This window comes from Haliaeetus albicilla, chromosome Z, assembly GCF_947461875.1.
Source record: "Haliaeetus albicilla chromosome Z, bHalAlb1.1, whole genome shotgun sequence".
Lineage (NCBI taxonomy): Eukaryota > Metazoa > Chordata > Aves > Accipitriformes > Accipitridae > Haliaeetus > Haliaeetus albicilla.
This window is the reverse complement of record NC_091516.1, coordinates 1,365,423-1,392,366: the sequence shown is the minus strand read 5'-3', so window position 1 is coordinate 1,392,366 and position 26,944 is coordinate 1,365,423. Positions and strand designations below refer to the sequence as shown.

The following is a 26,944-nucleotide window of genomic DNA, read 5'->3' as shown; positions in this document are numbered from 1 at the left end:
TTTTTACCAAACTCCCACTGGCCTCCACAAACATTACTTGTATTTTTAATCGTTTCCTTACTTAGCATATGCCGGAGCAACCCAGTATGGATTCTCTTCCGCTTCCTTTGCATGCCGTAAAATAGCCTCTCGAGGGTTACTATCATCTGTCTTATCCAGTGCAATATTCTTGACTATATATGATGACAAGGTACCTCCGTGAGTTCCAACACGCCCACCGCGACCTGTAGCAAAAAAAACCAGAAGAAGAAGAAAGAGTATTTTAGAGAAAAATATATAAGATATAAACAGAGAAGTGTTGTGTTGTGTCTGTAACAGTGATCTGATACAAAGAAGTTATTTAATACTACAGGAAGAGTCTAATTTAGAGTTGCATTCACCTAAGTGTTTTACTGATCATATAAATTAAAGTAAGACATTGTGATTATTGATTTATTCCAGGAAAGCACTCCAATCAAAGGCCAATGTCTTACAGTTGCTGGACACTGCCCGTACATATATAGTAGAGTTGCCACCCAAAACAGTTTGAATGCAAATCTGAATGAGTGTAGGACCCAAGCATGATGGTCCCTTTGGCATACAACAGTCTGAAATGATTATGCCTAGATTACCTGGTCCTGCTACTGGAGGTTCAGGTTTGTGAGACTTCATGGGGTCCAGTCTGTCCTTCTCCAGCTGTTTCCTTGTGCTTCGCTGTCGTGGTTCACGGAACATTGGAAGTGCATGGGCTGAAGGGTCACAGTTTGGAGAGAAAGAAATGTTAGAAATTCCATTTTCTTTTTAAGGTTTTAATTACAAAGACAAAGACTGGGATTCTTCCTTGCAATGGAAAAGGTGGCAGAAGCAGCCTCCCAGTTTTTCTGTATCCAAGCAGTGGTTTACTGAGGTATACTTTAGAGGGCTTCTTTCTGCTCAATTTTTCAAAGATGAAAGCAGCCAGATTTCCAGGGTTCCTTCAGGCAGAAGCCTTTCATCTGAAATACTGTTTGCACAGTTCATGCATATTTAATTTATTCCTCTGTCATTCAGTTCTCAACATTAGCTTTGTGACCAATTGGTTGCTCTTTTCTGAACTTTCCATGTTTCTACGGCTTTCTAATACTCTAAGAGCATGACAAAACCCCAGATGCAGTCTTGGATCTGAAACAGAGAGGGGTGGAATCCCTTCAATGATCCAAAATGTAATGTTTGTGCATATTAAGTCACAATCATGTTCTTTCTTAAATTAGGAGATTAATCAAGGTTGGAAGAATACCTCGACTGCATATTCCTGTTTTAAAAGTAACACCTAATCCCTTAAAACAGCATTCCTGATATTAAAGAGCAGCTAGAAGTTGGAAGGAAAAAGAAAAAAAAAGAGAGAGAAAAACAAAACAGAGGACAAGGAGAAGGAAAAAGGGGTCAGTTCACTTTGCAAAAGGACTTCTGAGATCTTCAGTTGTTTCCAGTTCTATCTGTAAGCTTAAAAGACAGACATCTAACCTCTGAAAAGTTTCTAAAAGATGCAACAAACTTAAAAATTTGCAGAGCAAATCCTTACAATCCTTTATATGCAAGCATCCTTATTTAGTCTCAAAATGATGTGGAAGAACCAGTTAAACCTCAGTGATAAAAATCTGAAACTTTGCACAATTGGGACCCAAATCTTTGAATGGCATTTATAAATGCCACTGAATACACAAGTTCCATTGGATTTTAAGCAGAAAGTTTTTCAAAAATCACAAAAGCTCTGTACAGTATAAACACTAAAAACAGTGCACACAAAGTATTTAGATAATAGACCATGTGCTGACATAGTGAAGGCTGTAGTAAGGATGGATTGAGAAGAGCTCCCAAAGGAGATAAATATCCCTGATCTTTGCCAGCTGCTACTTTACCCACAGCTACTCAAAACCTGGAGCTGGACATCTGCAGCAGTGAGGTAAGTAGGAGACAGCTGTGGCTGGAAAGGACCTGAGATGGGAACCCAGAACCAAAGTGCCTTGATATGGGCCTGGTTACCAAGACTGCCCAGACTTTCTCATTCTAAACTTTCTTTTTCTTTATTATGCTGCTGAACAACTACTTGGTTCTACAGAAATGGTTTTAGCTATTTCCAAGACTACTGGAAAACACAGCTGAATCCAAACACCATGGAACTGGAAGAGAATGAAAAGAAGCAGGACAGCACAACTGTGTGACTGTTCTCATTTCACATGAGGAAACACTACGCAGGACAATGCTAATGGGGAGGGCCAAAATTCTCAGTCAATCCCCTTGTCCCCTTGTAAAATTTGCCCTTGGGAAAAGGCAGATCACTAAACATTTTATAGTAACAGTGACAACTATTATGCATCAGTGAGCCTTAATATGAACATAAGGTCTTATAGAAGTATAGTCCTGAGGCCAGAGAGATATTTAAGCTATATAAACCCCATATAACCCTGGGCAAGTTCTAAATTTTGAAAAATCATTTGGAATTTTTTCAAGACTGTCGTGGTTTAACCCCAGCCAGCAACTAAGCACCACGCAGCCGCTCACTCACTCCCCCCCCATCCAGTGGGATGGGGGAGAAAATCAGGAAAAGAAGTAAAACTCCTGGGTTGAGATAAGAACGATTTAATAGAACAGAAAAGAAGAGACTAATAATGATAATGATAACACTAATAAAATGACAACAGTAGTAATAAAAGGATTGGAATGTACAAATGATGCGCAGGGCAATTGCTCACCACCCGCCGACCGACACCCAGCCAGTCCCCAAGCGGCGAATCCCCCCCCCCACACACTTCCCAGTTCCTAAACTAGATGGGACGTCACATGGTATGGAATACACTGTTGGCCAGTTTGGGTCAGGTGCCCTGGCTGGGCATGAGAAGCTGAAAAATCCTTGACTGTAGTCTAAACACTACTGAGCAACAACTGAAAACATCAGTGTTATCAACATTCTTCACATACTGAACTCAAAACATAGCACTGTACCAGCTACTAGGAAGACAGTTAACTACATCCCAGCTGAAACCAGGACAAAGACCTATCTATAATGTCTGATTTTGCCACTGGTACTGTTAATGTTCCCAAGTGGTTCAAAACACTTCGTAAAACCATCTACACTCACCAATTTAGTTATTCAAAACTGAAGATTTAAGAAAGCTCCAAAATTTTGGAGGTTTTTGTTTTGTTTTATTTTGTTTTGGTTTTAAGGCAGTTGTCCTTTCAGGCTTTCAGTTGCATCGGAATCTAGAAACCAACCATTATTAATAACTTTACAGAGCATACAGAATATATACCTTTCTGGTTGTGCAAGCCTACAAAAAAGCACAAACATCTCACACCAATTATCAATACTTAATGATATACTGCAACTTTTTAGAGGGGAAAATACAAAGCTAAATGATCTGCAAATATTTTCAAACCTGAGAAAGAGCTAAGGATGCTGCTATAAAGATATGTTTAAATTCCTTACGTGTTATAATGTAATCCTGTGTAAGAGTCTCTGCTTGTCTCTCTTTTCGTTTTGTTTTGACCACGCATAATTTTGCTCCCCTAGGAGGAAACACACAGCAGTTCCATTGGTCTGTTTATATCAAACAGAAACCATTTTTTATTCAAGACATAGTCTCAACAAAATTATGTAGCACTTTAAATATTCATGAATATGTGTATCTTTGCCTGTCCATGCACATGTGAAGGAGGGTAGAGAGATTAGTGTTTCTGTTACAGAGCAGTTTATATGACACGTGGAAATAAGGGTGGAAGATTCATTTCACACTTCATTTGTCCACAGCACTTGTAGCGTGCACATTGAAAGCGCTCCTCTCCAAACATGGGCAATGATTTGCTCCTAGCACTCTTCCTAAGCAGCAGAGGTGGCAGTTATCTAACCAGAGGTGTCTGGAACACTGCAGCAGGAAAGACTGCATAAGGCTGGCTGCAGCAAGACTGATTTAAACTGGTGGTATTTCCCCCCTCATGGTAAGTACCAGGAAACAGACTGGGCATAAAACTGAGCTAGGGCTCTTGTGGTTTGTGCCTTGGAGACTCAGGCTGCCCCCTGGAGAGGGGTCCAAACAATGGTGACCAACTCTCTTGTTCTCTAAATTGACAAAGACCAGAAAAATAAAACCTATTTCTGATAATCTTGTAAACCAGAGTTTACCTTCACATGTCTAGGTCACAGTAAGTATTCAGAAACTGTGAACTGTAACACAGTATGTTTTTGGATGCCAGTGAAACAAAGAAGAGTGCATATAGGGGAATAACATCTTATTCATACCACTCAGTATAGATAAGTGTACATTTCCCCTCTGCTGACAGGAAGGAAGTATGCCCCAGTTCTCCAGCCAATCCAGAAAGTAAAAGCAAATTAATTGCAAAAGAAGTATTTATAGACTAGTTAAGTCCTCTTCTTTTCATTCCAGGCTGACAATTCATCTTATGACGGATCACTACCACCTTTCCATTAGATGTACAGGCAAAATCCACACAAGACAGGTGGGGGTAGGGGAGAAGACTAGCAGAAAGATGGGAATGTGCTTCTTTGGTTTTCCCCCTCTCAAACTGGGTCTTCCAGTATTACTTCACAGACACTGAAGTTTAAGCTAATGCTTCTAAACAAGATTTTTACTTCAGGAAAAAAAAAAAAAAGACATCAAAAATATGACTAAATACAATAAATATCCTTTTATTAACACCATATCAGCAACCTCCAAGAGATCAGATGAAAGGTTGGTTGTTCTTACTCCAGACTTCATGCAATGAAAAAATGAAAGTTTTTGTAAATTCAGGTAGCACAGCCAGCATATTACACCATGAAAAGCCCAGAGGAAAATGTGCCACTTTTCAGAAACAAACTGTTTTGGTTTTTTTCTTTCTACTTTTACTAAATAAGTAAAACTCTGCAAAACAAATGTTACTAAATCAGTTTTTCCTCATTTCTTAGCATAATCACAGAACCCCAGAATCAGGCTAAATTTGGGAAAAAAATAATGTTCCTAATCATTAATCATGATTACGTACCTCTGGCTTTTGACAGGATCATAGTACACTTTGGCCAAACCATTTCCTGTACCAACCATGATCTGGTTCAGCTTGGGATGCCAAAGGCAACGCACAACACTCTGAAATAAAGCAATACATTGATAGTTGGTCATTCATCTAGATCTTAGAATTAATATTCATATTGTCAAACAGTGGATCAAAGTCACACTGCAGCAGGAACAAGCTTAGGCACATGAACGAGTACGCGAATATCCGAATGAATAAAAATTCCTCTCCAGAGCAGAATACAATGTAAAAGAAGTGACAACACATGGATGTAGGCAGAGAAGGAAGTACAGACTGGTGGCAGTGTGATAACCAGTGGTTTCCGTAGGCTGACTGCTCCTGGGTCTTCGTGGGCATAATGGAAATGGAAAGTTAAAGGGGGATTTGAAGGAGAACAATGAAGTGCTTCAGATATAGCAAAAGGCAGGCCTTCATGACTTTTGCATTTTTATTTTTAATTCTTAATTCTTCCACCCTGTTCTTTACTTTATCTGTTTTTCCCTTCTTCTCACACAGCGCTGACCTTTCACTTGCTGAGTGCAGAAACGGAAGAGCAGCATATTTTCAGTCTCGGTTCTGTCTTCCCCACAACACCCAGAAGAACTTGGTATTTGAAGCCAATGTCTCACAGCTCTGTCACCCATCTGGTCAGTGGAGAAACTCATTTTCAGACATTAAGAGTATTGTTCTTTAATGTACACAGCGTGGTTCTCCATGTGCCTTTGAATCTCCATGTGATTACTGTATTCAGTCTGATTCAGCAGGCCAGCACAGAAACTCTGTAAGACTTGAGCTTCTGACTCGAGTGAGCCAAAGAAGTGGGCCCAATCTGCCATGAAGGACAACACATCTGAAACACAAAACCTGTATGTGCATCTGACTAATTGAGGGGAAAAAAGTATCTATTTTTGAGAGATAGTAACTCTTTAAAGGGATACTGTCCCAGACTGAAGACAGGTCTTAACAGTGTTTGTGTTACCTATTGTAATAAATGTGTCCAGAGCTAGAAAGATGCATCAACCTGTTAGTATTTCGCTGAACAATGCTCATTTTTTTAGCCTCTTTTTTCCACCAAGCTTACTACTTCTCCTTTCAAAAGTCAAGAGTAGACTCTTCTCAAAGTGAACTATTAATTCAATATTCAAACACTATCATCCATCTATCATTGAAATATCTATATGTATACTTTTTCTTTTTTTTTTTTTACATAATACAGCACATGAAATTCACGAAATTGGAACCACTTATGTCTTAACAGGAGAAACACAGGAAAGTTAAAATATAATTAGGGGTATAATATAGGCCTATAACTTGGGAGATGAGAACCATCTAATCTGGAAGAGATTGGTTATTTATGTATCAGCTCTAGCAACTCCTGAATCACTTTGCATTTTGTATTCCGTACTATTTCTGGTTTGGTCTAGATAGCATTTTTTTGAATGTTATGAGGCACATAACATAAAAAATATTGAAAAAATTCTGAAGCCTATTCAGCCATCAGGAATCAGAACTTCATTCTACTACAAGATGATGGATGACTCTCTTCTGAGTTGTTTTTCTGCTTTGTGTTCTTGTTTAAGAATAAAAATTGAGTGATATGAGTTTACATGAATCAACTGACCATTCTTTACAAGGTTCCTCTGTAAAACATCCTCTTTCTACATTGATATACATACAACATTACACCTTCCCATTTACTTACAGGTACAAATAAACCTGGCTTGCTTATTACAAGACAACTAAAGGACAACAATCCTTTTACAGGTAACTCTGAAGTACAAAGCAGAATTTTGATAATGCATTATGTCCATGATCCCTGCTACAAGTGACCAAAATAAGCAATACAGGGTTGCTAGTAAGTTGTTTGATTTAAATAAGAGAATCTTAGCTACTGTTATGTAATGCTCAAAATGCTCCAGTAACTCTAAAACACACAAAGCTAATAACAAGTATTGAAGGTCAAAGGTGGGTGGCCTTTTCTTTTATTAATATTTATTGCATGTGTTTAGCCAGCCTTTTTAAACTTTGTAGTTAATGTGGTTCTCCACTTTCTACTGTCAAGTAAACGTATTTTATAGCATGGTACTGGATACCAGCCAACAAAAACAAAGACTGAGACAGCGTGGCTCAGCACTGATGGGAATTGCTAAATTTCTAACTTGTCAAACATGCACAGCACACTTAAAACCACCACGGCACGTGCTCCAGCGCAGGCAAAAGAAACTGCCATTAAATGCAGCCCTATAAATCTTCTGAAACCGTAAAACATCCCCAGAATATAATTTGTTAAAAACTAAACAAATACAAGCTCTGAACATGCAAGTAATTTTATTAATCCACTGGCATATAAACCTACTTTACAAGAAATAATAAAAACTACTTATGTAGATGTTCAGATTATTTTAGAAAAGGGCAATACTTCAAAAAGACTAAAATACTAAATTCCTGAACTAAATCCTAGTAATTTTTCCCAATCAATTAATCCTAAAGAAATAAAAATTCTAAACAACTATACAACAAAGGGATCATTGTAGACTAGCTCTTAATATTGGAAGTGAGGGGTAAAGAGGAATCTTTATCATGCAAAAATAATTAATTCCTAAAGAGTATTTATCCTTCAGTGCCTCTAACTTTCCTACGGTTTACACTTAGAGTAAATCAGGTAGAAATCTTTATCACTGGAAATGCTAAACATCAAATTCCAGCTCAAAGAAGGTCTGACCTCCCAGCTTTCCAGGCAAATAAGTATATTAATAGCAGGAAAATAAGTGTTTTCCTGGCTTGGCCTACCTATGCACATAGGTAGATACCCACCTGCTGACACTGAATTTTACATAATTACAGAACGGTTGCAGTTGGAAGAGAGCTCTGAAGATAATCTAATTCACCCTCCCTGCTCCAAGCATGGTCAACTACTACAGGTAGCTCCGGACACTGTCCAGTTTCCTTTTGAATATTTCCAAGGATGGAGACGCTACAGCCCCTCTGGGCAACCTGTTTCAATGTATGACCACTCCCACCACAGAAAAACCAAACCAAACCCAAACCATTTTCTTATGTTTAAGTGGAATTTCCTGTAATTAGTTTTGTGCCTATTGCCTCTTGTCCTGTCACTGGGCACCACTGAGCTTTGCTTTACCTGCTTCACCCTTCTGTCCCTCTTCAAGTATTTATACATAAGGTTCCCAGTAAGCCTCCTCTTCTCCAGGCTGAGCGGTCCTAGCTCTCAGCCTTTCCTTCTGTGCCAGATACTCCAAGCCTTTAATCATTACCATTGCAGTCCTTCACTGGACTCACTCTAATATGTTCATCTCTGTCTTGTACTGGGAGCTCAGAAGTGGACTCAGCACCACAGATGTGTCTCACCAGGGCTGTGTGGAGGGGAATAATGGCCTCCCTTGACCTGCTGGCAATGCTCTTTTGCCTGATGCAAATGCCCATGGGCTCCTTGCTGCCACTTTCTGTTTCTCTGAGATGGAAAGGGGATTTGCCATTCCACAAACCCTTTTAAGGTTGTGCTCTGCAATGGTACCCAAAACAAACAAGGCAGTAGTTCAGTTTTAATTGTCCCAAGACAGGAGCTTAGGCTGGAAGCAATAACCTCAGCAGTTAAGAGCAAACTGCAAGCTCTCAGTCCGCTTATCAAGGTGGTGTCATGCTTGGTAAAAAAAGTAAAAGAGCAGAGACTTAAATTGCCTAACATTGCTTTATGGAAACCTAGCACAAAAGACTTGACTAACCGTAAGTACTGGTTGTAAGGAAATCCTGTGGATGACAGCTTCAAGACTCAGCAAATAAGAATAATGGAACAACAACAAAAAACTTCAGCTGACTAATTCTAGATTCAAACATTCAACACAGAAAGACTTAACCTGTTTCTAACAGCATTTAAAGCTGAAACAAGACAAATCTATGTAGATTCTGAAATCCAAAAAATTCCAGGTCATACCTCAGCTTTGCAAATGAAAAATAATGTCTTATTATAACAAATAAGAATGATAAAATGCAGAATATATAATCACATAAAAAACATCAACATTTAAAAAAAAGATTTATGTAATGGGTGGATGTTTTGGACAGTATATCTTTGGAGCATGAAGTCCTGGAAGCCTGTCATAAAAATCCTGAAAATGATTTTATCCACGGAACTGATGTGGCCAGCTTTGTGACCGTAAGATCTGAAACGACAGTACTTAAAAAAGATAATTACTAGTAACAATTTAAAAGCTGTTTGGTACTTTTGCTGTTGCAAAAGCTTCAAATGGAATCAATCTGAAAAGCCTTTGGCAGTGTCTACTGCATACACAAACACGGTAGCCTGCATTGGGAAATACTGGGAAAAGATTGTGAAAATATTTTTGTGAAGCCAGGCAGGGTAAATATTAATAATGTTAACTGAAAGAGAAACAGTCCAAATTTACCTTCTTCACTGTCACTGTGAAAGAGGTTAGAACAGATTCAGTGGGTGTTACTGATAGTAGGCCTTTGTAATTATTTTCAGGCAACAGATTGTCTTGTAATACTTACTTAAGCTGAAAGTAAATTAAAAAATTACACTACACAATTATAAAGACATCTTTTTTTGCAATCTGGATGAAAATGTTTATCTTCTTAAACAACTGCCTAATAAAATAAGAACATATTACTGATTGTTCTTGAAACTAGCCACAACTTTTTCTAAAGTTGCTGTTCTATTGTTTTAAATAGAAAATATGAATTAACTGAACAATACATAATTTTTACTTTATTTTTAAACTAAGCACTATACTTGCTTCAGACTCCTAGTTCTTTTAAAATAAACTCCAGTTTTAGAAAATTTTACCTATAATAACTTAAAACTTTAAAATACGTGGTAATCTTAAATCTTAAAACTCATAAATACGTAGAAAGGTGGCAGGCAAAAGTGATGATATCACTATTCCTTTGTGTGCTATTCCACCTGCATCTCTTCTGAGACACGTGCAGTCCCAGCCCATGTGCAATTCTGGGGTGGTTCGTAAATAGTCTCACCCCTAACAGTCCCTTCTCACCGGTGTGTTTCCCTTTGTATCATATAAGCAGAGCTGTTGCTGCAGGTAAACAAACTACACCAAATAGTCTTTCTGTTAGGTTATTCTCCACCTGAGTTAGCTCATTAGGCAACTACATAAATGGCTTTGCTGGTACTATGCACGTAACAGTGCTTTGATGGGATTTAACAGCAGTGCCTCTAAATGAGAAACTGAAGCCTGAAATATAATTTTCTGTAACACAGAATGGGACATTTATTCTGGCCTAGAAATATACCTCTGTGTTTAACAGGCAAAGCAAAGAATAACTGAAGCAGATTTCTCAGCAAACAAAAGCTAATTACCTCAACTGAAACTGTCCAGAGCCCTTGGGTAACACCCTGACAGGAGTAAACAATGCTGAGAGGGCATTTTACAAGGTCAGCAAGAAAAGATTAAAATGATTTGTGGCATAGGAATGGAAAATTTACCCCTAAGATGAAACCATGAAGCTGGTAAGGTCATAAAACTACAGACTGATGTCAAGGATTGAAAGAATTCTCCTGGAACTTTGCTTATAGAGTTGGTTCAAGACTGCAGCAGTGAAGGCAGAATTCAGTTCCCTGGCCCGTGCTTCAGGAAAAAACATTCAGTTTTACAGCATGGGTAGAGCAGATCCAGGATGGGAAGAGCAGTCTCGGGGGGGTCAGTACAGGTTGGAGGCAGCATGGTGAGGAAAGGTTAATAAATTCTAGTAAGAGGGACTAGGAAGGGTTAGAGATGTTTTGCATTAGGAAGAGGATCTGGCAGAGGTTATGAGGGTTGTGCGAAGCTTCAGAGGTGATCCGCTACGGAAAACATACATAAAGCATACTAAGAAAAAAACCTGAGCAAATAGAGCAAGCATTCCTAGTTCCTACATATTATAGAGTATGTATAGCCTTCACATAAACATTAATTCTTAGGCCTAAAATATTTTTCTGCCACATTCCAAAGCCTGAGCAGTCACTTAATCTCACTAGTATCTTTTGAATCTACCAAGATGTAAGTTTGCCCGTTATGTAACAAAATAAGGAGAATGTATATAAAGAATGTCTCTTGAAAGTATTACCTCTATCCTCTTTCACTCTGCAGCAAGAAAGCTAGGAAAAATTAAGGTTTCCCTCCATCATTGTCTTCTTGTATTCCTATACTAACATTTTACATGACTGTGAGCTGAAGCTGTACAAAAGCATTGATTTCTTTTTTTTTGCATTTCAGTTGAAACTTTGACTGATATCCAACAAAATGTAACTACCTTTATACATATACAAACCCTAAGATAACAGCCAAACTTTTGTTGTTAGCAAAATTTTATTAAACAGACATGAATGTGTGTATGCATATACTGATATAATGGAATAAGGAGGTCATAGTTTGCTGCAAGACTGGCATGATATCAAGTTTCACCATTTCTCAAAGAATTCCAAGGACTTTCGTATTTCTGACATAAATATGAATCACCATACACTTCTGCAGTACTTAGGTCAATGGGGCTATATTCCTTCCTTGCTACTGCAAAATGAAAAGTAAATTAGAGGGGCCATATTTTACAGTGATGTTTTAATTTCTCTTCCCTCCTTCAGGAGGTCTTACTGTTTCTCAATCAGGCATTGTTTCCTTTGGAAATAACCCCTTCTCCCCAAAGACAGTTAAGTTTTAAGGTTAAATACCTCACATTTGTCTTTTGAAAATGAACATTTCATGTGAAGTGTATTTTCAGATAATACATGATAATGTATCAGCCTTTTCAAGTTCATTAGTAGAGCTCCTCCTGCCATGCAGGGAAGAGGAAAGAAAAACACGCTTCCATATCAGTCATGCACTGTTGGAATAACCCTTTCGAATTTTTCTTTCTCTTCACCTCACATACAGCCTTTCACTGTTCTCTGATAGTTCTCAACTCTCAGCCTGCTTATACATTTGCTCCAAAATGCCAGAATTGATTGCTTAGTTATCTGCAGCTATCAGACTTTTAGGCTAAGTTCACTAAATTAGTATCTGTTCCCACGGCTATTAGTGAAAACTGCTTAAATGAAAGTACGGACAAACAAATCTGATAAATGGAGAAGATGCATCTATCTACTTCCACACCTACAGAAAACTACCCTGAGAAGGTGGAAATCTCTACTAAATGATACTGACATACAGCTAATATTCATACTCTGTCTGTGGCGAGTGTGCAGCCAACATCCCACTTGTAAACTCGAAAAAGCAGAAGTGATTTCCTTGAAAATTACTGCTAGAAAAAAATACTGCTAATTCCAGATAAATAGTGAAAATGGAAATGGAACATGCTAATCCTAGGCTTTCACACGTCTAACTGTTGAAGCAAGAATTCATGGGGTTTTGAAGTTTCCTTCATGTGATGTTTCCACTGATTTAAAAAAAAGTTTGTTAAAATTTAGATAAAGTTCTGTAATCCTAAGGTGAAGTCGCTGATTTTTTGACAGTTATGTTTGGAAATCAGGTGCAAGGAAGAGAGCATAGACTTGACTCTCAGCTAGCACAATCCTTCCTAGAGTGGCAGTAAATTGTATTTATTTGTAAATTGCCTACTGTCATAAATCCTTAAATCAATAGGAACGAGTGCAAAAGTAATGCATTGTCTTCTACTTTGCTGTTGGTGAAGTCAGAGCACAAGAGATGAAACGTCCCAGTGCTTTAGCAGGGCAGAATAAACATCAATGGAGGGAAGTGGAGATCTTAGGTGGGACTTACCTCACTAAACTTAAGATGTCTACACCTCTAATCTTTAGAGGCCTACTCTTTAAATGCCTACAACCTTTCACCTCCCTTTATAGTTAACCAAGAAAAATAAGCATTTTACAGTGGCCTTTATCTAACCTATTTTAGATATCTATTTTTGGATGAGATAAAATCACAGTCTGGATGTGTTTATTTTTCTCTGCTGATTAGAAAAGGAGCCTAGGGTGACTGGATCAGCTCTAGACATCTATATTTGGTCAGGTGAATCCCCACAGCCTACAATGGCCAAAATAACTATGTAAGAAAAACAGAAAACTAACAAGGATCTATATTACAGCATGTTGTGCTACTTACATAAAACTCTCCAGTTCAAGGATAAAGGATCCTGGAAGCCAAATTAAATACTCCTAGTGAGGAAAGAATACAGCAGATACAAACTCCTAAAACTGTCCAACAAATCTTTAGAATCTTAGCTCGAAAGATCAGGTCCAGCTCTGGAGATACTTAAAAAGTGAATGGGGATAAAACAGAAACAAATCTAGCCTGTGTTCACCCTTACTGCTTACCACTGTCCTAAACTACAATCTAATAAATAATTCCTTCAGAATCTGTTCTGAAGCTATACAATAAAAAAGTGACAGCAAGAGCTGCTGCTCTAAGAAAATATTTTCGGTTAGGAAAAGAAAAGCTTAAACAAACCTTCTCTCTTTCCTATGTGCAAGCTTTGCTTCAGTGGCCGTGACGGTATGTGATGGGTTCTGTTTGAACAGCGCTGCTTGGATTTGCTGCAGTTGGCTGTCCAGACAGGCAGATAAGCAGCATGTCAGCAGGGAAGATAGTGAACGTGTGAAATGACATTTTGACCATGGTCGTGGACTCTGTAAGGACAGGTCACCACAGCAGTGGCCAAATGGGGCTTTTCTGACTGAACTGAATATTTATCTTAACTCTACTTTTCACAAATTCCAACATTTCTGAAAAAAAACTCAGTCTGTCAAAATCTGGGCAAATATGCATGCAGTTTATTTAGAATATTTATTCTGTCTTTCCTCCTGTAAAACCCTACGTATTCATGGTGAAGAACTGCTTGTGCAATGCAATATCTTTTAAACACGTAAGAGCTTAATTAACATAATTAAGCAATACTACCTAGGAAACCTGATTGCTTATTAGTATCTTTTTTTAAGAAACAGTAATTACCTTTCAAATTATCATTACCTGTTACCTAAGCCTATAGTTGTATTACATTATCTTTATATCTGAGAGGGGTAAGCAATTTCAAGCTTCTGCTCGAGTGAGGCATCAAATCTCAGTGTGCCTTCCAGCTTAATCTTCTATAGTTCTGGAACTTGCACAACATTAAGTCCATCTGACTTCAGTGATACATATTCCCAGAAGAGAAAGGAAATGTACAAAGTTATTTCAGAAAAAAATGTACTTATTTCAAAGGATTTCTATGTCTTTAATAAAACATTAAAATATTTGGAGGCTAACAGCTAAAGACAGCTTCCCACTACCACAAAATCTTTCAACGAGTTTGGCTACTGCCACTTTAAAAAAAAGTCTCTAAATAGGAAAGATATTTAAGCAGTGGCTTTCAAGCTTTTCGATTTTATAATGAAGGTGTGGAACCCTTTAGAAACTTCAGGTACTTAGACTGCTGTACAGGGGATACAAATCTGGTCTTTGTACAAATGTTTATGGGCATGTTTGAAGTGGCTCACAGTTTTCACAGATTGAAAACGTCTCTGCAACTGCTTATGAAATACATGTCAGCAAGAATGCATATACTACTTGTTAAAAGAGAGGAAAATGCCTCAGAACATACTAACAATCTCATGATGCTGGGCTGCAGGAAAGGCCCATAAGCGTTCTAACTTACAGGCAGCAGAGTGACTCCTACCTGTTTTCAAGATCTCAAAGCTTCAAAAGGAAACACTTATTTCCTCCCTTTCAGAAACAGGGCTAAGAGAGCTTTAAGCAAACATTTCAGCACAGTTTTCCCCAAATGTACAAAGATATATTTTCTCTCCTATTCTATGCAACTGTAATTTATAGAAAAAAAAAAATTCAGAAACTCAATATTCTAACCTGAAGCTAATGGCAATCTTACCAGCAGAAATACCACTATTTCTACATAATAATCAAGGATCGTTAATAATGATGGTTGACATGCAGAATGGAAAGTAAAATCAACCAATAAAGTTAGAACAGTAAGGAAAGGCTTTTATATAGATAGGTCTTTCCTTGATTTCTCCACAAAAGACCTGCATGAAACATCAGCTATGTTAACCATCTGCTCCCCTCCAAGAACAACAGAAGTTCTACCTTAAGAATCATAGAAAAATAATGCTGCTCAGAGACAACATTAATTCCATCCGCACACTCCGTAATCTCTTTTTGCCGGTGTCTTACAGCACAGTAGTGATCCAAAAGCCAACGACTTGGCTTGCCATGCTGCTGTATCTGGGAAAGGCTGGTCTGCCTCCTGGATGCACCCACCGACCAGAGGAGGGGAAAAAACGTAGACTGAGTAACTCTTGCAAAACTGCTGTATTTTTTATAAAAAAAAAAGATTAAAGAACAGATTTAGGACTATACCATTTCCAAATGTCTACGAAGCTGAACAACAAATGCTACCAGTTTGCTTCCACCCTGTTTCTTCTTTTGAGCAAAAAGATGGTTAACACTCGTATGTTGAAACTATGCATGCTCTGATCCAAAAAAAAAAGGCTGCTCACACAATAAAAATATACTAATATTATATTAAAAATCTACTTTAAACCCCAATTGCAAAAATCTTCAGGTTTGAGATTCCCCTGGAACTCTTCCAAGGAAAAGAGCCAAATACAATAAATAAGGTGGGAGGTTAGGGAATATCCAGAATGCAGTGACCTGCTATCATTAGATTTAAAATACTCATGAGAATACAGTAGTAGAGGAAACAACACTAATGTTTTTCCCTTGTGAAACATGACTTAGAAAATGTGTGGAAATATTCAATATAAAAGGGACCAGAAATGGATAAAATTTACAATTTTCTATGTAGAAACCAGAAATAGCCTAAAAACATTTTCAGAAGCCAATAATTTAAAGCAGGATCTCAATATAGAACATATGGATAGCCATGCTGTATCACTTACCTTTTAAGGTACAGCTATAAAATATATTCTTAGAAGTGAATTGAGCCCCTGAAGACCACTTTCCTTTTTCAATGAATAGAAGTGACTTAATCAAGGTGGCAAACTGTTTTCCTTGTAATTGCAAGGTAGGGCATTTTCAAGCACCTGCTCTGTTAAAATTACAGCCACACTTTCATCACAGTATATCACAAAACTAAGGCAGACAACCTTCGCGTACAACCCCGACCCCCTGTTACAGTGAGGAAACCTGCACAGTTTAATTCTCTTGCATACTTCAAACCTCTAGTGACAGTTCCCCTAAAAACATGCTGCTTCAAGATATACAAAGGGAAGGACCACGTTGTCTTTATATATATCTGAAAGCATAGAATAAAAACTGACAAGTTACCTCACTATAAAAACACATTTCTGTGATTCACCTTTTATACTAGATTTTGGTTTTTTACTTTAATCAGTACAAAAATTTACTGGACCTTAAATATTGTCTTTACTTCCTTATTGTGGAAAATGTGGATTTTCCTTTCAAATAAAATAAATGGCTTAAAAAAACCCCACAGAAGTAGCACAATGATCTCTTCCAGAAGTTAAAAGAATTTATTTTTCTTAAAATCAAAAGCTTTAAATCTTAGTGAAATGGGCCACAGTGGAAAAGCCCTTTACAATATTACTGCACCTTATAAATAGTAAATGATATCGTTTGAGGTCAAAGAAAGAAACACTGCCATCCTGTATCAACTGTGCATAAAGGATGCTGGAAGTTTCATATTCCTTACTCTTTCTTTCCTTTTCACTCTTTAATCTAAAAAGCAGCTTTATTTATAGCTTGTCTCAGAAGACCTTCCTGAAACATCCCTTAGAGGTATTTTGAGAAGTATTTAATAATTTAACTTTTGCTTATATTTGAGAAACTAAGAAAATATTGAAGAATCCTCCTAACAGAAACAGGTTTCCCAAACCAACCATAAATCTACGTTTTTGGATTGTCACTTATCTACAAAAACCTGCAGGATATTTCAAAAACTTGCACATTACATTTTATAATGTACACAATCTCATCATCTTGGATCATTTTTAAATTAAATTATTACTTACTTTTTCATTTAAAAATAGCAATTTCTGTAATTGTACAACTTTTTTTTTTTTTTCTTTTTCAGTGCCCCCTCTTCCTTGGCAGTAGCAGGGTATACTACTTCTCCTTTCCATATGGGGAAAATGACTGCTCTACTGCTGCCAAAATCAATCTTGTCTGTAATAGGGATAACTACTGGGTGATCTGTTTGAACTAGCCAAACGAATGATAGACATGTGAGAGTGATTCAAGTGGCTATCCACAGCTATTTTAAATTAAATTGACATTGGGGGAAATGTTCTGTACCCAACTCTGTTTCCCATACACTAGGTATTTATAACTGGTTCCCATGAAGATCTCATACTTGCATAACCAAACCAAGAATTTGAAGTAAACCCTCCCCGACTTGCATCTGACAATGAAATCTCCCTTCCATTCCAGAAAAAGAGTGTAGTTGCAGACATCCCAAAAGATGAGACCACATCCCAAAAGATGAGACCTCATCCCAAAAGATAAGACCTCATCCCAAAGCAGCTACAGGTCTTCCTTCCTCTCATACTATGTGAGGAAAGGAAAGGGAAATGGCCTCTGAGTTTCTGTGCATATACTTTGTACCCCTCTTCTGGCAGTTATATTTCCTGACATCTGTTTAAGTCTCCTCATCCATCTAAATGGAGTGAAGAAACATTCTGCATGCAATTCTAAGTCTTTCACATAAAATAAGACTCAAATGCTCAAAATGATAAAGTTTAATATAAATATTTTCTTGTGGATATTTGAGGTGAGAGCAAAAGGACCGTTCACAGTTAATACTGTCAAGATAGAAGAAACAGAGACAGAAAAACTATGAAAAAGCTGCACATGCATAACAGGCTTTTTTAAAGTTTGGTTCTTGTTAAAAAGAGAGGAATTCTGTACAGATCAGCATACACAACTATGGTCACAGTATAAACTGAGCCAGAGTAAGGCTGAAGTACCGCACGCAGAGCATCAGCTTCCTTATGAGAATGGGAGAGGCAGGAGCTCCCACCCCTGAGTTTTGATCTAATCTGCAGTGGGTTAATGACCCTGCCAGTAACCTGCAGCATGGGTAATTTCACTCCCTGATATACTCATGGAAGAAAAATCCACTGAGTGCTATTAATTGTAAAATTCCTATGTCTGCATCAAGGTATCTCTAAGTCACAGACCACCAGAGGCAGAAGAGGATAGTCAGAGAAGCATCATCGTGCATTTGCCCTGTTCACACCTCCTCCTGCTGGCACACTGCTACTGGTCAGAGACAGAGCCCATGGCCTGCACCACTTCTGACATCTATTTAGTTTTTCTTCAAAAAGTATTGCTATTTATCCAAGAAGCTTGACTTCTACAGAAGATCCAATGCCTACATGGTGGGATGGCATTCAATAGTGGACACAACAATATAGTCACTAGTTTAGCCACAGATTAAAAAAAAAAAAAAAAAAAAGGGCTAGTACATGGAATGAAAAGCAAATTAATATTCTGTATTAGCCACAACAGCAGACACTAATCAGACCATTAGTAAAACCACAAGGTTTCACTCCAGCAGCTCTGAAACAGTAATGGGTTTTCCCATGAAAACTTGAAAGAAAAGGTGAAAAAAGGTTTGTGTGGTATGATGAAAAGGAATGCCAGACACAGCTTTGGTCAAACATTCCCATTAAATATTTTCCCATTACCCCCTAGGTTCATTCACAGGCCAACTGCACTGGCTATTTACCAAGGAGGTTTAAGATAATGTTTACTGCTCTTTAGTGTTTTTCAATTTTCTAAGCTTACCGGCATTTCCTTTAAAAAATCATTGTGAAATTAAACAAGTTACACATTAATAGTTTATGTTTTCTCTTCACAGTAGATTTTCTGTTATTATGATTATACACGTCCTACCACTAAACTGGTATAGAATTGCGCTTAAAAAGTCTTACTATTTTCATTTTACACTTGAAATAAATGACTAATGATGCACTTTTTCATTAGCAATTGGGACTAAATCCAACTGAAATATCTGAAATTATTTTCATGAGGAATGAGAGCAGATCAAGTTCTTTGCAGAGATACATATCGGTGTATTTGTCTTTTACTACACATACTGGCATAGCATAACTTCATCTATTCAATGCCTAAAAACCCCCAAAATAGAAATATTGAAACGGCATATTTAAGCACTATGTAACATACAAAAGGTAAAGAAGTATGATATTGAGTTACAGAAGACAAACTGAAGTCTTAGACAACATTATGCATTTATCTTTAATTACACTAACTGCTATCTGCACTTTTAAGAGAGTATAAGAAAAAAATAGAAACTAGGAAAGTAGACTGTAGAAAGCAAGTAATTACTGCACTGCTGAAAAAACTTTGATAAACTACACACAAGATATTAATCTACCAATTTATAGGCCAATGATATTTCCAACAAACAGCATGTACTGCTTATAAAACACAAAAGCCAGCTTCTTGAAAATTCATTTTTTAGCATGCCTTTATGTGTTTGTATTTCATCAAACACTGTAATTTGAGAAGAACAAGACAAGAACGCTAATGAAAAAGCTGAAAGATACAAAGAATAGAAAGATCTTCAAAAAATATACTGCTTTTATTTCATAACAAATACTGCTTTTATTTTATAAAACCACCTATAGTAATTTTTCTTCTTTTAGATTCAGGTTGATATGCTTAACTTTTTCTTAGTTGTGTAGTGTTGAAGCTGGAAGCTAGAAAGACTGATTGTAGAAGTATTATTAGTGCTGACTCACTAGAAATTATGTCGTAAAATCAGCATTTATAAGTCTCAATTCTTCACCTATTATTTCCATTATTTTCATTTGATCCATTATATTCAAAGCAGGAGAATGACAGTCTTAAATTTTATAACTACAAATGAAGAAAAACAGCAGCACTAAAACTCTATAGACAGAAGTAATTTACTACAGTCTTAAAAAGTACCATATAAATATCAGCACCTATATAAATTTATAGCATAAAATCACAAACCTGCTGAGATTTGTACACATACTTAAAATTTTACTACATGAGTGGCCCCAGTGAAGTCACTTACTGACCCCTAATTTTGTTTTTCCAACAATTTCCTACTGTTGGTTCTCAGCTCCATGTCTCTCTTGCATTTTGAAGTAGAACAGAAATTTACCTCTCAATTCTGAGCGAAGCTGAGAGAAAAACAATATTTGCTGGACCATCCTGGAGCATTATCTATCTCAGCATGTAAACAGACCCTTTATTTCAGGGAATTAAAGAACCAATTTTCTGGGAGACAAGGTTAGCAAATGAAAATTATATTTTCTTTGAACGCAAAACAGGTAAGTTGGTGAGTGGTAATTCTCACTATTTAATTTCTTTCGGAGATACAGGATCCACCATTGACAAACTTCTCAGTCTTGCAGTCTTAAAGCTCAAGTGAAGTTTCTGTACACTGCTACTGACTTCACCACCATTAAATGGAGATGCCATCATTACCACATCCAGACACTTAGCTCTAAGGAGTCCAAATTCATTGTGAATGGAATCGCTAAGCTATTTTGTCTCCTGTGCCCAAGGACAGAAGAGCTCCTACAACAATCTACCTCTTGCACTTTATCTTATATAGTTGTTTTCCTTTTCTCTGTCATGAGGTTTCGGAGGGGATACTGAGGCATTCACGTTTTGTCTCAGAAAAAGGTGACAATAATTGGTTATAATACTTGTATCAGAAAATAATAATTCACTAGAAATCCTCATAAGTTAAGTTGAGGTTTGATATGTTCCATAGGAGAAAAATTTAAAATTCAATTTATGCTATCTTTGGAGAAATTCTTTAGTACTAAGTAAAACTTCAAATGTCATATAAAAAATGTATTTAATATACAAGTTTAAAATAAAAACAGGGGTTTTTTTTCCCCTCCAGAAAAAAATACATGCTTTCTGCTTTGACAAGAATTATGCATTCTTAATTTGCAAGACTGCTGCCACAGAAATGATGGATATAACAAATTCATCCGTAAGCCAATTTTGCTTTAGGATGAATTAGAAGAGAAAATGGGATTTGAAAAGAAAAGTAAATACAAATGTAAATTCTGTATAAATTATCTCCAGCACAAGAGGTTTTGGTCCACTGTGCTAGAAAAGACTGCTGTGCTGGGTTAAGAAAAGAGCAGAAGGAGAAAACAATATCCTGAAACAAAGCAGCAAAGTTGCTATCGGACAGACTGCAACAACTAATGGAACTTAAGCATACATTGCCATATTTAAGCAATGGCGCTCCTGTTTGAATTTCTTTCACTGCTGTTTGCCACAATCTACAAGCTTAATTGTGTAGACCACAAGAGTGAAAGGACCTTTTTCGAACTACGATATTAAGCTTTTTCCTTTTGCGCAAGGGAATAGGTAGGCAGTTCAAGGCATACAGAGACTATTCTGTATTACAGATTCATAATTTTAGGGTTTTATATTAGTGCTGAGAATGGTATTTTTGATGGAGGGATTCCTAATGATGCCTTCCTTTTGCCACAAAATTGTTGTATTTACACAAGGTAGAGTCCATTGAAATGCATTCTATAGTTAATCACAAGTCTTGTTTGACGGACAAATAGTTTTGTCACAATATGGCATTTCGTCATGATAACTCGTGGAGTAAACAGCATAAATGCGTAAGAATTTTAGGATTCACGCCTCACTTCACAGACCTAGAAGGATTCATAGAAATCCTTGAGAAATGCAATGGTAACATCAAAGCAGGGACCTCCTAGTGCTTAAACACCTTGTCCCAAGATTTTGTTTTATTTTTTTTTAATTGAAAGGAGAGTAGCACCTATTCAGGCCACTCTACCTCTTAAAGATGGAGTAGAAAAATTACAGTAGTATTAGTAGGTCATTACCTGCACACGGGGAAAAAAGCGTATGAATGTGATTTCATTCATAGTTTGAATAGTTGACAAAAGAAAACTAAAATACATACCGCATCTGTAACTTCTATCTCATACAACTTCTGGAATGTCTCCCGATAAAAGAAAAAAAGCTTCCCACTGCCTCCACCTTTCTTAACAGAGGTGCCTGTGACGAGTATTTTATCATCTGGGCTGAAGCAACAATCTGTCCTGTTGAAGAAACAAATCATCATACAGGGCAAACCATTAATTAATATATAGGGAACTTAAATATAAACTGCACTCCTTAAAAATAATCCTTTCTATTTGTTAATACTTTTAAGACAAAGCTTTAAAAAAATCTTTTGTCAGCTGCCAACTACTACTATAATTATCAGACACAGTTTACATGTACAATTACAGCTGTGCACAGAATGTGCAAAACTGGCAGATCCAATAAAAATCCTCCTCCCAAAAAAACTCTCCTCCGCTCAAAAGTCTTGTGAAATTTTCAACATGAGAAACAAATAAAAAAGTATTTTCAAACCTGCTTATCATCATTAAGTAAAAAAATAAATCAACCATGAAATCTGGTTTTGCTGGTGACACATTCTTCAATGATGCAAGACTGTGTTTAAACAGTGGCCCAAAATGTTTGTCTGTTTACTATTCTTCTGTGCTAAAAATCACAGTCAAGACTGAGCTGTCCATGACCTGCCTTTCCAAGACCTTATTTCAAAAGTATAAATTGTCCTTAAGAGTTAGATTTGGCTGTGCTACAGCTATAGAGATGCAGGTAATACCAATAACAATATTAAATACGATACTTAGTGCTATGCTGTACAATACGGTATTTTAGTACCAAAGAATACAGTCATCAGCACTTCTAACATTATAATCTGAATTCATATCATGCACCTTCATGTTATGTCTACTTTTCAATCCAGCTCTTCTTTTTATTAATGACAGACCAAATAAGAATGAGGATTACTTACATATCTCATTACACAAACATAAGGCAATGAACTGGCCTCCTCTGGAAAAGCTGCAAATCTAATTAAACCTAAGACATGTGATACTGAAAAATGGCATAAAACTAGCAAAGTTAGCTATGAATTATCACAAAAAATATGATGAGATATTTTAAAGCAATGTGAAGTCCTAAGTAGCCAAGAATCAACACTGCGCAGTCCTCCCTGTGCAGTCCCTTCTGCACAGTTCTGGACCTAGTGAGGACGGAGGAAGAGAACTCCAGTAGATTCCCTCCTGTTCAGCACAACTACTGCTACTTCTAATAGCTGGAATAAATTAGTGTACTTACATTGGGAAGAAGCTGGGAAGTCTTTCCGCTGAATTAAGAGGCTTCTTAAATTGTCTAATATCCCATATCTTTAAAGTGTCATCTCCTATGAAATAAAAGGGATGAAGGTTAGCAATAAAGAATTTCAGTCAAGAATTTAGACATGTGCAGAAAATTTAATCCTCTAATTCAGACACAAAAAGAACAGAATGACACAGTAGAAGCATTCAAAATGGGGATGGTTTGGAAGTTCTTTGTCCCTAAATGACTAAGAAAGTGCAGGGATAAGAAGTTCCACCTGCTACACTCCAGTAGATCAGAAACTTCTACTCAGTGGCTCAACTCCATCATGGCAACACCTCCTACCAAGAAACATTAGCCACAGTGGAGTCAGATTCCCCAGGCACTAACATATTCTGTGTTTGTGAGCATTGGTGCTTTGCTACTAGGAGTAAATTTAACTTTTAAGATATTGAAAGAAATTAAAATGTTACCGTGGATGGTCTAGATCAAAAAGTAAACAAGTTTTATGTGTCTGGTTTCCACCTGCCCTGAAAAAATGATCAGGAAAAATGGAAGGCATATGAAATCTTTCTGCTTCTTTAGCAGGTAAACACCAACAAACTGCAATCTCAATATGAAGAACAGGGCCTGGCATCAGTCAGAAACCCTTGGGGAAGGGGGAGAAGGGAAGCAAGTGAACCCACACTTGCTATAACAAAACCTTTTCATAGTCCTCTACACTACCTTTGGCCATAAAAGCCAAAATCGAGGTTACAGCAAGACATTTACAGCAATTCTCATCTGTGTTTGATAAACATGGTGGGACTGTAGGCCAGTAAAAGTCAGGCTGTTTATTCCTTTTTGAAAAGTTATGACATATTAACAAAGTGAGAACAGGAAAAAAAGAAAATAGATTATTTAGTTATTCTCAGAGAGATCTACATCTCTGCTGATCATCCCTCTGGGATACATATTTCCAGTATGAGACAAGCTACAGAAGTTGAGCTTTGAAGCACCTCACTTGGGCACCTAGACATCTCCTAGCATTTGACATCAGTGCCTCAGTGCTTTCAAGGGTGAAAAGAAGGACTTTCAAACAACAATTACCTTTAAAAACATCCAGAGATTAATTTTAGACAAAAAGTTACAAAATCTTTCTGACCTAGAAGGAAAAAGGAGGCAAGTGACTGGTAATCCACAGACCTGCTTCCTTCCAAAGCACAAACCTTGCAGGGAAGTAATTTTGTTGTCTAAAAGTTTCATTCACAGCCTTTGAGATCAAGAGCTTAAAGGAGGTGTTGGAAATAAAATGTTAAAGAAAAAAAAAAAAAGTAACATGCTGTAACAAAAGAAATGAAGGCCAGCAGTACCTTTTACAGGGAAAGCAGTAATGTGTGGCCTCGTACATCATGTATATTTATATTAAAGACTAGGATAACTCCTTACTACAAAATATTTTTAAGAAGTGGACAACTTAAATAAATGATGTCTAGAGCAGAGTATATTTCTGTTCATTGGGAAGCTAAAAAATCACAAGAAAGAAAAATATTGAGTCCCTATTTTGGGAATATGTGTTTTCTTATTGTTTCCCAGTAGACTCCATCCCAAGCACATTTCGTCTTGTAATATGAACCCTTCCTTTTTCCTCCCACACCCAACAGAAAAACACTTATCAGCAAGATGTTATATCAAAAGCACCAGCATTTTATAAATGTATGCAAAGGATACCACTTGGCCATTTTGCAAATCTCCCGAATAGGGACAGATCTAAGGCTAGCAGCCAAGGCTGTTCTGTTCTCAGTGGAATGAGCCTTGACATGATCTTCAAGCTGTAGTCCTGCCAGGCTTTAGCAGGAGAGATGCAGTCAGACATTTAGCTATAGCTCTTCTGCTAAAAAGAAAATGTAATCTGCTGGTTTGAAAAATTAGAAGACTCTAGAAGTTGTGGTTGATTTCAAATCAACACTGTCTTACACTGTGCAGAAATAGATCATTAAGTATTTGGAAAGGGAGGAATGCTAGTAGAATGACTAGGCCAATGCTGTGAAACTCTTACCATCATTAAGAATTTGCTCAGATTCACTTTTCCTAATTAAAATTTTCTGTGTTGAAAATACAGTTATTGGCACCTGAATCTAATTTGCATTTGGAGTTGAAATCACTGTCACTAAGAAAACAGTCATACTTACTTGCCACAACACCAAGGACTTTTTCCAGTAGCATCCTTCCATCGATGCTTAAGGGGGTTCTTTATGAGAGCTGTAGCAGTACTAAACTATTTTTAATTATTTCATACATGGACAAAAATAGTTACCCTTAAATAAAAACATATAAACAGACGTTGTGCAGTTCCGTATGAAGCATTCAAAATAGTCCACTCGCATCATTCACTATTTTTCTCAATGGCAGACTTCTCCAAAGCCTGGCAAGATTATTTAAAGCTTTTATAGCTTTTAGTAGCATTTCAAACTCTATTCTTTGCCTTTTTAATAAGAAGGATACCAATAAACAGGCTTTAGTCTGATATGATCAGGTCAGACAGCATTATGCCAATGGTATTGAGCACTGGACTTATCAAGAGGTTAACAATTAGGTGTTAGAAAAACAGTCTTTGGTGAGCGAGGATAGGCGTTTTGCAAATGGCTTTTAGTCAAAATAAGGCCAACGCACAGATAGTACAAAGATTTTACATGGTTTTTTTTTTTCTTTTCAGAAGATACTGACCAGAAGTACATGGATGCAAATGGCCCCAAAAGGAGCAAAAGTGCTGCCAGAAACTCAAAAAGCCTAAAGTCAGCAACACCCTTAAAGAAACTCCTACTTTAAGAGGGAGTCCTATGTTGAAAGCAAAGCTCATGGACAGAAATTCACAAAGATCATTGGGGAAAGCAAAGAAACATAGCAAATGAGAATTTAAAAAAGAAAATACAGCATAGGAAAGGCATAGCATAACAAGGCTTACCATGAGGGAGCACCAGAATTTATAAACTCTGAGTGTTCCTGTTGAAGGCTTATACTATATATGTGAGGAGAGGCACTTTATGGAACAAGGTATATGCTTCTGTGTTCTGCACTGGTTCTGCAAGGGGAGCTGCCACAGCTAAAGAATGACCTTCGGAGGCAGCAGAGGTCAGGACCACACTCACCCTGAGCCGAAGGCCTTGGAAGGGAAGTCACAAATTGGGGATTCTGCACTTAGGCTTGGAACAGCTCTTACTGTCACCTGCATCCATACCAGCCTGGCCAAATATTTAAGTGCATCATCCTCTTTAAACATAGGGAAGTGAAGAATACTGGAAGACTCTGAGAAAGCCATTTCAGCTCCAAGTGTTACAAATAGTTGACTATGTCTATTAAAGCTAACAAATGCATTTTTGGTATTTTTTGAAAGGAACATCAGCGTTCAGCTCCCGAGAAGTATTACTTGACATAAAACCATTTGATTTTTAAAATGCTAATGTTTGTATTTAACATAAAGAGCAATATATTATTACTCTACACAAAATCGAAAGTCACAGGAAACTGTACTCAAGGTGCTTCTACTTTTTAAACCAACTTCAAAATTAAATGTTTTATTTTTCCTCAAGAACATTGTGAAAAGAGAAATACAGCTAAAACTGAAAAAAAACCCAAACCCAAAACATCAAAAGGAAACACAAAAAAATTTTTTTTGAGCTCAAAAGAAAGCATGTATCTGCATAAGCTATCTGATAGGCTTCCATGTGAATATTTTTTTTTGGATTTAACTACAGTGAACTTATTTTCCTATATAAGTTTACTGATTATGA

At 37.1% G+C, this 26,944-nt stretch overlaps 1 protein-coding gene across 1 annotated transcript in view; it reads right to left on the bottom strand.

The window, feature by feature from the left end:
• The window catches only part of WDR70 (WD repeat domain 70), a 144,354-nt gene that overhangs the window by 9,616 nt on the left and 107,794 nt on the right, over positions 1–26,944 (bottom strand). Inside the window, exons 12-17 of the mRNA XM_069777374.1 lie at positions 23,175–23,259; positions 21,946–22,084; positions 4,999–5,099; positions 3,446–3,525; positions 612–728; positions 62–224 (exon numbers count right to left, since the gene is read on the bottom strand). Coding sequence (XP_069633475.1) covers positions 62–224; positions 612–728; positions 3,446–3,525; positions 4,999–5,099; positions 21,946–22,084; positions 23,175–23,259 — 685 coding nt within the window. The remainder of the gene's footprint in view (positions 1–61; positions 225–611; positions 729–3,445; positions 3,526–4,998; positions 5,100–21,945; positions 22,085–23,174; positions 23,260–26,944) is intronic.